Here is a 12,478-nt window from a genome sequence, read left to right as displayed (position 1 = left end):
TAGTGTGGAATTGGTGTAAGGGTAGATAAATGAATGACAGAAGAGAAATTCCAGAGAAAAATCCACAAATATAGGGCCAATATAATTCAATCCACAGTGTCAAGATAAGCCAATGGGGGGTTGTTTTAACAAGTGGTGCTGCATTAACTGGATATCCTTATGGAGGAAAAGAAAAAGAACAGCAACCCCTGCCTCTCTCCATACACAAATTAATTTAATATTTCTCATAGATCTAAACCTAAAAACATGAAACTCCTAGAAGAAAACATAGACTATCTTTATAACTTCAGGATAGGCAAATATTTCTTAGAATGAAAAGGCACTAAATATAAAATTAAAAATTTAATAAATTTGACTTCATAAAAATAAAAATGTATCCTTATAGAATGCATGAATTAAAAAATAAGTAGGCAAGTCAGAGTTTGGGGAAGAGGAAAGGAGAGATCATTGCAAAACATATATCTAACAAAAGACTCAGATCTGGAATATAAAAGGAATCCCTACAAAAAAAAAAAAATGAAAAAAACAAATAACCAAATTAGAAATGAACAAAAAACTTGAACATACACTTCATAAAAGAAGATGAGTGAATGGTCAATGAAATTGTGAAAAAGTGCATTACATCATTAGTCATCAGAGCAACATAAATTATATATCACAATAATATACCATTTCATACTTATCAAATGGCTAAAATTATAAAGATTGACAAGATCAAAGGTTTTTAAGTATGCAGAGCAACTGGAAGTCTCATAAATTTATTGTAGAAAAGTATATATATATATAAAAAGGGGTAATATGCAAATCAGGCCGGGACACCGTAACAGTCATGACCAGCTCAGGAGGAGGCTGCATCACAACGTCTCAGGAGGAGCTGCATGCGCATATGGGAGGGAGGGGACTGAGTGCTGCCCCCACCCCAGCGGACACACATGGGGGGTGGGGGGAGAGGGTGCTCCCAGCAGCCGTGGGCAGCTCGGAGCATGCCCACGGTGGGTGGCGGTGGCAGCTGGAGCGAAGCAGCCCAGGTCCCGGGTGCCAGAGGGAAGCTGGTGCCAGCAGCCAGGGAAAGGAAAGCCTATTCTTGCATGAATCTTTGTGCATCGGGCCTCTAGTATTAATATAAGCACTTTGAATAATTACTTGGCAGTTTCTTATAAAACTAATTTCCAGAAAGTTTACTCCTTGATTTTTATCAAAAAGAAATAAAAACAGATGACCATGCTAATATCATGAGTATAATAGAACTCTTGCAACTCAAAAGTAGCAAGACAGCCTGGCCAGTGTGGCTCAGTGGTTGAGCATCAACCCATGAATCAGTAGGTCCTGATTCAATTCCCGGTCAGTGCACATGTCTGGGTTGTGGGCTCAGTCCCCAGTAGGAAGTGTGTGGGAGGCAACCAATCAATGATTCTCATCCTTGATATTTCTATCCCTTTGTCTTTCTCCTGTCCTCTCTCTAATATCAATAAGAACATATTTTTAAAAAATATTTTACAAAATAAAAAGACAAATAACTTTATTTTAAAATGGCAAGGGACTGAATAAACATTTCTCCAAAGAAGATATGTGACTGGCCAATAAAACATGAAAAAAATACTCATCATCCTTAGTTATTATGGAAATGGAAATCCAAACCACAGTGAGATAGTACTTTATATCCATTAGGATGGCTTTTATTGAAAAAATGGACATTAACAAGTATTGATAAAGATATGCAGAAATTGGAACTCTTCTGCATTGCTGATGAAAATATAAAATGGTGTTGCCACTGTGGAAGTCAATTAGGTGGTTCCTCAAAAACTTAAACATAGAATAATCATAAGGTCCAGTAATTCAAATTCTAGGTGTATACCCAAAGGATATATTTAAAAGTATATAAAGATATGTAAATCCTATATAATAAAAGCCTAATATGCCAAGTGTCTGGTCATCCAGTCATCTGTTTAACCAATCAAAGTAATATGCTAATGATATGCTAAGGCCATGCAACCACTCGCTATGACGTGCACTGAATCACCAGGGGGCAGACAGTTGACTGGTCAACCAGTCACTATGACGTGCACTGACCACCAGTGGGAAGATGCTCCAACTGGTAGGCTAGCCTGCTGCTGGGGTCCGGCTGATCAGGACTGAACGAGATGGGCCAGACATGCCCTCGATCCCTCCCGCAGTCCCTCCCTGGCTGGCCAATTTCCCGCGACCATCCCTGGCCCCAGTCATGCATCGGTAAGGGTCCCTCAGCCTTGCCTGAGCTCTCTCGCAATCTGGGACCCCTCGGAGGTGGGAGAACCAGTTTCGGCCTGATTCCTGCAGGCCAGGCGGAGGGACCCCACTGGTGCATAAATTTGTGCATTGGGCCTGTAATATATATATATATATATATAAGTATATATATACATATACATATACATATACATATACATATACATATATATACACACATACATACATATATATTATATAAGCAAGTAAAACTCTATATACCTATATACAATATAGATAAACAAAACTATATAGGCAACTTCTTTGATAAATAAACAAAACAATATATAAACACATATACGACTATATATATATATATATATATATATATATATATATATAACACCACATTTTATATATACACACATACTCTAGAATATTATTCAGTCTTAAAAAAGATTGAAATTCTGATATATGCTACAGTATAGATATATGAGCCTTGAAAACGTTATGTAAATGAAATAAGCTAGACACAAAAGGACACATATTGTATGATTCTACTTACATGAGGGGCTTAGAGCAGAGGAAATGGGGAGTTACTATTTAATGGATACAGAGTTTCTGTTTAGTATGATGAAAAAGTAGAGCAAGGATCCCTTGGCTCTGAAGAAAAATATCACCCTCTTTCAGCCGGAAGCAGCTGAAGAAGAGAACCTGCACCCCTTTTCTCAGAAAGATTTCAGATCCAAGATCCTTGAGGGGGAATATTGTAGCCAGCATGTTAAACTAATGTCCCATGGGCCGCTAGTGGCCAACAACGAATATTTTTGCGGCCCAGCCAATATAACGTAATGTAAGTGTAAGGAACGTTTTAATAAAAATTTGTAACTGAATTTTACAATATCCTGTTATACATAATCATTAATAACAAACTACAATGTTTGCTAATGACCGATTACTATAATCATGTTGCATTCATTTCCCTTACGTGCCTTACGCACAGGCACACCATTTCTCTCCACTAATACTAGCAGCGGATGTTTTAGCAGCCGATTGCCACATCATCAGTGTTGGACTAACTTGTTTGGTGTGCGCAACAGGAAATATTTTGCTTTTGGAGAACAAGGAAAATAGGTTTATTTGTGTTATGCTTATTAATTTGTGCAGTTATTCAGTGTCTGGTAAGTTAATGTTGAAGAAAAAATATTAATTTTTATTAAAATGTTCTATTATTTTATGTTAATGATTACTCATTTATTTCAGCCCTTTGTATTCGGCATGTCTCTATCAAAATAAACCTACGTTTCTATGAAAATTGAAGCTTTTGTTTTTTTCGTGGCCCACATAAACGTAAACCTTGTTTATTTGGCCCGTGTTAGCCTTTGAGTTTGACATGCTTGTTGTAGGCAGTTAGACAGACATGAGAAGAACAAGGACCGGGTGCCTGGCCATGGACAATCAATTGTGAGGTGGGGCCTTGCCCCCAGGGTGACTTTTCCTCTCCCCGCATAGCTCTGGTCCTGCAGTTTGGACCCCCCAGACCTTTCCTCCCTAGAGATAACATCCAGGCCTCAGTTGTGTTTCAGCTCCAGGCCCAGAGAAGCAGCAAAACCAGCCACCTGACCGCAGGACCAGCTGCACTGAATAATGACCCCCTGCCCTGGTGCCAGCCAATCAACCAGTGGAGACCACACCCTGAAAGGACACACTGGAAAGCTACTGAGTATTCTATTGAGATCTTCTCCTGGGACCTCCTCTAAAATCTCCCCCTTAAAACCTTAGGATGGAGGACCCAGTGCCCTCTCCCTCTTGGGAGCACCCCCCTGCCTTTCCCTTTCCCTTCCCCTTTTCCCTCTCTCCCACCCCAGTCACCTTACCATTAGCTTCCTCACTCCCAAGCTCCAAGGGCCCTTCCTTTATCTCCATAACTTATTTCCTAAGCCCAAGGAATTACTTTATGTACCTCTCTAATTTACCCAATAAATGTTCTCTTACAAAAAAAAAAAGGTGATAGTAGATGGTTACAGAAAATTGTGGGCACATGTAATGCCATTGAAATATGCACATAGAAACGGGTAAAATGCTGATCTTTATGTTATGCATATTTTACAACATTAAAAATATTGAATTCTGAGTGGTAAAACTAGATAATCAGAGTTCTGCTTGAGAATATTATCTTGCAGTAATATAATAATAATGATGACTGTGAGCAGCAGAAAAATATATTTTTTATCTTTGCTATATTGAATCTAATAGAATGGTGTATCACTCAAGTGGAGCTATCTGTGGGATCCAATATGCAGGTTTGGACTTCAGAAGAGACTTTGGGGCTGTACTTGGAAATTACCTATATGTATATGGTAATAGTTGAAAGTATGGCCAGATTGGGGGTATAGAAATGAAAGGTTGGGAATAATAAGTAGAGAGAGATGAGGGATGAGAGCAGTAGCTTAGAAAGTACCCATATTTTGAGTATAGTGAACGGAGGAGAAAGCAGCAGACACAGGAGTGGTCTGAGAAGTAGGATAAAAACATATCCAACATCTATCACAGAAGCCAAGAGGAAATTCGATGAAGAGTTATGAAGCATATCAAATGATGCAAAGATCCAGGACTTATGAACAGGCCATAGATTTGGTTCCTCAAAATAAATTAGTAACTTTTAAAGAAGCAGTTTCAGAGAGTCAACTATAGAATTATTTTTCAAACATACTAAGGAGTAAATTGGTGATTTCCACAAGATGGTAAATTACAATAAAAGCAGCAACAAAACAATAATAAGATTTCTATAACATCTAACAATAGAATTCACACATTCTCTATGATTATTCTTTTCATATGCCCATTAACATGTATAAAAATGTACCAATAGCCGAAACCGGTTTGGCTCAGTGGATAGAGCGTTGGCCTGCGGACTGAAGGGTCCCAGGTTCGATTCTGGTCAAGGGCATGTACCTTGGTTGCGGGCACATCCCCAGTGGGAGATGTGCAGGAGGCAGCTGATCGATGTTTCTCGCTCATCGATGTTTCCAACTCTCTCTCTCTCTCTCCCTTCCTCTCTGTAAAAAATCAATAAAATATATTTAAAAAAAGTACCAATATAATTGACCACAAATTAAGTCTCAGGAAATATTAAAACTATTAAAAACCATGTTCTCTAGCCACTACAGAATAAAATTAGAATACATTAGCAAAGATATAACAATAATACCCTATAATTTGGAAACATAAAACATCTTTCTGAATAAACCATGTGGTAATAGCAAAGTACTTCTTTACCGTGTGTGTCTTTCAGTCACTCCCCAACACTGCAAGATTTCACAGGGCCGTAAGCACAGTGCTCTCCTGGCGCTCTGTCGCAGCTCCTGGACTCAGATGCTCTTAAGGCAGAGACAATGGCCTGGAGGCTCTGGTCACCGCAAGCCCCGCCATGGGATGGGTCAATGTATCCGGGACACCTCTGAGCATTCACTGCCAACCAGAGCACTAAGGCAGACTGACTGGTGAACTCTGTTCTACCACCTGTTTCTCAAGCCAGATACCGGCATCCGTAGGTCTCTAGCCAGAGGAACAGGGAGTCTGTGGCTCTCACAATCCCATCAAGGTGGGTTACTACAGGATAAATCTTCTGGACCTGTGTTTCGGACACAGTTCTAACAGCCAGCTACGACTGACAAAAGAAACCAGCAATACCCATATCAGGCTGGGCAAACTTTACTTTAGTCATGACCCTCATTGTCTTCCTTGACGACTTGATTTTTTACAATACAAAATTTAGGCCTACAATCGTTTTTGGCAAGGAGCTATTCTGAATTCATCTTTAAGATGGTGGCCAAGTTTGGTGCTTGGCTTTATATTCCATAATAATATCCACACTGTAAAATATGCTAAAACTATTTTCTTTTGCTTCTCAGAAAAAAAAGGATAAAGGGAGATCATTTTCTTCAGCAGGTGATTTGCATGAAACCTTTCTACTCAAAGTGTGGTATGTGCTCCAGCAGCCTCAGCCTCACCCGAGAGCCTGTGTGAAATGAAGAATCAGAGTCCATCAACCAAGTGCATCGGACTGTGGGATTCAGAAAGGTCAGGATGCATATTAAAGTTTGGCCCATAGGTCCAGAAGATTATTAAGTGCAGGTTTTCTGTTTTTGTACCACACATTTTTATTAGAAGTGATGGTAAGATAATACTTACAAGGATCAAATTAAGCTTAGGTCAGTACATTTTTAAAGCAAATCTCCCTTCTTTCAAAACACTTTAGCTAAGATCTGTGAGTAAAACTGATGTGAAACAAAAATAGTACAATCACTGTTTCTCATTATCTCATTTTGATTCTTGAACCAAGATCAATCACTTTCTTTCTAAAAGCACTCTGAAGCATAAAATATATTTTTTGTTAATCCCTTTACAAAAAACTGCTTTTTGGTTTTTATTTCACCCTCGTCCTTTCTGTTGCAGAGCAACCATAATTTCTTCAATTTTTCTCCCTACTCAGTTTCACCACAGTGTCCACAATCCAAACCCCATGGTTTAGAACTTGATGTATGGCATATGCTTCTCACATGCTCCTCTCACGCCCCAGAGGAACACTTCCAACCACCCATCTGGATGTAGTTTAGACCACGGCAGAAATAACTCGCAGGCCTTCGTCAGCATCATCCACATAAAGGGGAACATTGCATTCTGCAGAATTTATTTAAAAAATAAAACTCAAGCGAGTAACAGGAAACAATAAAAATTAACATCTTATGCATGAGAAAGGGAAAAGCTGGGCCATGAAAATTTGTCTATACAAAAATTAAAACTTTGTGTCCCTTAAACAGTAAAATAGATGCAATTTTCTTGTTGTGTCTATCTCCCACCTTCTAGGAGAGTCAAGTGTTGTCCAATTGAATCTAACTGTGAACTACCACCCAAGATACTTGAGAAATGACAACGTGAGAGAATTTAATGTTCACTGAACATCTGGGATGCATCAGCCTTGCGCTATACATTTTAAACTCGAGACCTTTCATCTCAACAGTGCCCCTATATGATTATCTGCTATAGATGAAATGCATCTCTTTAGGCTTTAAATAAATAGCTTCTTGACATTAACGTATTAGTAACTTACCAAGAAAGGGAATCTTATTGATTTTAAACAGTCCCAGTGCCTGGCCCGGTTCCTGTCACTATCAAATGTCAGATTGGTCAACAATGTAAATGTGGTATTGACAGAGAGGAAAAAGATGGAAAAAAAAAAATCCCTTTTATTTGGCAATTATGAGGCCTACTAAGCCATGTGAAGGACTTTGGACTTCATCGTAAGGATAATGATCATGTTTTATTTGCTATTACTAGCATCTAGCATAGGAGTAACATCTGCCCAATATGTGCCTAGCATATAGCAGGGGCTTAATAAATATTGAATAAAGGAATACATATATATCTGATATATATATATCATATATATGATATATATATATATATATACACACACACACACACACACACATATCTTCCCATACAGAACTTTGCTTTTAGTAAAGACAAAAGCAAGCAAAAACCTCTTTCCCTTGTGGCAACTGAAACTTTCTTTGACTCTCAGGCGCTCGGGAGGGTGCCTTTGTTTCAACACAATGCCACTTGTCCCGAGGAGGCCTGTCTGACTGATGGGCTGAAAGAAAGCAGCTTGAGATGTTTGAACATGGTCCACAAATAAGATTGTTCTCTCATTTTTTTATCCATTCTTAATGCACAGAATGGCACGTCTAGGAGAAGCAGCAAGATTTTTGTTTTTTAATAAACAGGCGAAGCAAAACAATCCTCTTTCCTCAGCACTAACTTATTATATTATCTTCAAAAACAGGATTAGCCACCCAACCAAAGCTTAACAATATCCATTATACTATTATAAATAACTTTTAATTAAAAATGTGAATTTAAATACTAGTCTTATCATTCAATATTTGTTCAGCTTTCATTATGAGTGTGGCAGGTCACAGGCTCCTTTCTATGGATGATTAAAAAGTCCCACTTCACTTAGCATGTGTTTTTCACTATCTACTTCTAGAAAAATTAAATTAAATTTAAACTGTTGTTTCATTTAATTTAAGACCACTCAGATCGTTGTGGGACCCTATATTCATAAGTCTTGCAGTTCACTGAGGAACAGGAGAGTGATTTTACAAATAAACCACTAGTTCCAAAAAACGTCCCAAATATTCTTTGTAGGAGCGGAAGGAAAGGTGGATTAGGGTAGGGTAGGGGATCATAAGGTGTCTGGGTAAGAAGGCTTCACTGAGATAGGATTTCTGCTGGAAGAAAGAATGTTAGTGATTCTCTGGCAGAATATAAATGTTCCTAATTTTTTTTTAAAAATGAAATTACTGTTCTCTAAAAATGAAGACTCCACAAATAAATGCTCAGGCATGTATTTCTGGTGATATTAGGCAGGACGCTAGGACCATTCTCAAGAGAACTGTAATACTATTTATAACCCGAACTGTGACTAAACCAAAGGAACTTTGGAAACAGAGCTCCTCAAGTTCCCACCGTGTTCTCGGACACAGTTGCTTGGACACATGTGCTATTAGCTGTCCTCCCTTTTAGTAACAGCGCTTCCTTCCTGCAGATCCACTAAAACAATACTCCATAAAAAAGGATTTACATGAAAGACAGCTGGAGCCGGTTGCCAGGGGAACTGACAATGTTCCAGACACATTCCACATTCGAGGGATAAACTTCAGGGTAGCCAGGGCTGTCGAAGGTGCCTTCAGCCATGTGGAAGTCCCCACCACAAGCTGGAAGAAAGGAGAAAACAGTGAGTGCCAGGGCAAAGATCAAATACAAGGCACACTAGATAAAGGAGGAGGAGCGCCAGGGGAGCTGTTAACAGCATCTATTTCACACACAAAAAATCCAGGTCATATAAAATAAGGAAAAAATTCTGAAAACTAAAAGCCACGAGGTACACCCTTTGCTCAAAGCCTTCTCTCCCTGTGTACTATAACTTTGTGCAAAAAAGACTTGTTTTAATCCTACAACCACGCAGTATTTCTGACCAGGATGATTTTCAAGCCTGGCCTACAGTGGGGGCAGTGCTCCGCCATTTCCCCCTCCAGTGAAGACTGAGCCACACACAAATCTCCTGATTTGGAAGGCTTTTAAATGCCAATAACAAGGCGCTGGCAGCTGACAAACAGCACTGACTAAGGGGCCCAGGACTAGTGGCTCCGCCTTCCTCTCATTCCCATGTGCCACCAACCATCAAGCCAGCAGTGACAGCACGCAGACCCTGCCTGAGCCCAACCTCAAGGCCAGGGAGACAGGAGAACAGCGGCTGTCTGTTCTTAAGAGATGCCCTCAGACACTGTTAATTACAGCTGCCTTAACCAACGTGTCACGGAGGAGAACGCCAACACACTGACAAACAAGCCACCCAGGATCATTCCAGCCAATTCTCCTCACTCCCAGAGTTCCCTTTCTAAAAGCATTAGTCCCAATAGCCAAGGTGTGCACACACCCTACGTGTCGACAGGTGGGTGAATGGATAAAGTTGTGGAACAGAGTTCACCGCTGCCGGAATTGACAAGCGTGCTAACCGAATTTGGAAGATGTAAGGTTAGACACAGGAAACTAGCTTCCAGCTGTAAAGGTAAAAGAGTCCCACCTAACAAACCTAGGAATTCAACCACCTTCTTGTTAACCTAGTAGCGCCGCTTGATGTGTCTTACCTGATGATGATGCGGCATATGTAGCATGGAAACCATCAAAACTCACGCTAGAGTCAGAGATGAACCTCAGTGTCAGAGCATTGCTGAAGGAAGTGATGGGATGGGGCATGGAGGTGCCACAATATCGGCCTAAATAATGACAAGGGGAATGAATGATAACAGGGCGTAGGCCATTATTTCTAGTAAACACAGATTTACTGGAATTACAAGAAACCGAAGCAAACAGAGGCAATCACTATTAGGGGAACCATTGAAGTCAGGTCAGTGTTGGGAACAATGCCTGAGAATTAAAAATAAACTACAAATAGAAACATAGGAGAGATGATTTATAAACATGATAAAGAACACTAGGGGAAGATGAGAACAATGTCAATGGCCTGGCTCCAAATGTAACTAATGTTAAGATCTCCAGCACAGTAATAAATGCACAAATAAATGCACCAGTGCTTAAAAGCAAAATATTATAGCCAAGAAAAGTGTGAATGCTAGAACCAGAATAGCTGGATTTAACTCTGAGCTCTACCACTTACTAGTCACGTGACCTGGGCAAGTTAAGTTCTCTGTGCCTCGGTTTCCCTACTTGAGCAAAAAGAATATCAATAAATAATGAAACCTCTATCATAAAGGTATGAGGATTAATTGAGGTACTATTTACTAAGTTCTCAAAATAGTGCTCAGCACAAGGTGAGTTCTAGATGTGTTTGTTAAATAATATACCCTCCTTCTTGGTCAAATGCTTAGAGATAAAAAGCATTACAATCAGAAATGGGTGCAGAGCAGAGCATATTCACTAATTGCCTGCTATTGTCTCAGGCACTGATCTGGGCACTGGGAATTTAGCCCAACAAAATCCGTTTCTGAGGGCGCTCATCTTCTACTTTATCAGGAGATGCTCAAATATAAGTAACTCATAGAAAACGTTTAAATAACTTGAGATTATTTTTTAGGACATTTTAGAACCTTGATAGCTGCAACATTTAGTCTTACTGGGTTGTCTTACAAACCCAACCCAGATTACTTATTTACTTATAATTATTTTTTTGCTTCCACTGAGGACAAAACCAGGAAAAAAAAACCATGCTTAATTTGAATATAAGAACTGTGGTTAAATATTAAGAAATTTCTCACAGAATGCTATTTAATGCTGGGGTAGAATGCATTTCACTACTATCTAAGTGTTTGCAACTTTTAAATTTAAAAAATGCATAAACTATTCATATCCTTGAATAGGACAAGCTGAGTTTCTTGAACCCCACACTGAATTCCAGTTTCTTATTCCCTAATTATCTTTACTTGGCTTATGCTGCTCTTCATGTTTATTGGAAACATTCTGACCTTGAATGACAGCACACAGATATGCCAGAATATAAATAAAACCCAGCCAAGGCCACAGACAGAAATGAGAGCACTCCAGGCACGGTACCTCGGAGGGGCGCGTCGTCATAGTTGCCATCCAAAATTTCTAAAAAGTCTTGTGTGCATGTTGTGCTGCTTTCAAGTCCAAAGTGAGTAAAGGAGAGGGTGATATGATTGACTGTAAAAAAAAGCGAAGTCTATTTAGTAGCGTACCGGCGAACAAAACATACAGGGCGGGAAAGTTTACCTCTGAGGATTCATGCGTGGGTTCTCCAGTGGGAGGCACTGAAATGGGCAGATCTGCCCAGGGCTTGAGGGGATGAAGAGGGAAAGTGACAAGTTCTCTGCTGATAGGTTTCCTTTGAAGAGCATCAATCCATGTTGTTGAAAACACCTAGAGAATCTGAAATGCCAGTAAGGAAGAGGACTCCTGGGTAGGTGTCCTCCATGCACTATGGGGAATAGCTTGTTGGAAAATGTAGTCTTTACACATTTTTATATCAGCCCTAGCTATGTTCTTCTCCTAAGTACTTTTCTCAGTAGAATCGGTCCTTAAGTCCTGGTTCTTTACGTGCGGTTGTAAATAAGACACATTCTTCTTCCTGGCAGCATATCCTACCTAGCACTGTCTGCTTCGCTGTAAGGCCAGGGCCCTGTGGTTCAGTCATTTAAAAAGAAAGCTTTGGATTACTTGCAGAACAGCAAGTGCCGGGGTATGCTTTCCTTTTGTCATTATTCCAGGGTCCCTGTCTTCGGAATAGGATCTTCCCCTGATGCTGGCTTTGAACCAGTGAGATCTCATCTAAATGCATTACAGCTCATCATAAAGTATCCTGAGGCGCAGAACCGCTGGCTCAGGCAGGGGGCCTCTTCACCTAAGGCCCAGTTTCTGGAGGGCTGGCAACTTGCTTTGTGGCTCCAGGCTCCAGGCAGCCAGTGGCTAAGGATTACATCACCAGCCACCAAAGCCCATGCATGTCAGGAAAGATATCCATTTGTTAACTCTTGACATCCGGGAAATGTGTTAGAGAATAGTGAAGCCAAACTCTTCACTTTTTTAGATTAGCTAATGGGGCCTCATTAGCTTAAGTGACTTCCCTGTTATCACCCAGGTCATTAATTGTAGAGTGGAGTCAAGAGCTTAATGCCTTTCTCGCATTATGACTGAAATCATAAATTTTTCCTGAAAACCTCAAGGAATG

The 12,478-nt window shown here is 39.9% G+C and overlaps 1 protein-coding gene across 1 annotated transcript in view; it reads right to left on the bottom strand.

Moving 5' to 3' along the window:
- CUBN (cubilin) overlaps positions 1-12,478 on the bottom strand; it is a 285,455-nt gene that overhangs the window by 110,801 nt on the left and 162,176 nt on the right. Inside the window, exons 34-36 of the mRNA XM_036346196.1 lie at positions 11,344-11,454; positions 9,921-10,049; positions 8,855-8,987 (exon numbers count right to left, since the gene is read on the bottom strand). Of these exons, the coding sequence (XP_036202089.1) occupies positions 8,855-8,987; positions 9,921-10,049; positions 11,344-11,454 (373 nt within the window). The remainder of the gene's footprint in view (positions 1-8,854; positions 8,988-9,920; positions 10,050-11,343; positions 11,455-12,478) is intronic.

The sequence above is a fragment of the Myotis myotis genome, unplaced genomic scaffold, assembly GCF_014108235.1.
Source record: "Myotis myotis isolate mMyoMyo1 unplaced genomic scaffold, mMyoMyo1.p scaffold_m19_p_1, whole genome shotgun sequence".
Classification (NCBI taxonomy): domain Eukaryota; kingdom Metazoa; phylum Chordata; class Mammalia; order Chiroptera; family Vespertilionidae; genus Myotis; species Myotis myotis.
The sequence above is the reverse complement of the archived record's forward strand: the minus strand, read 5'-3'. Positions and strand labels throughout refer to the sequence as shown.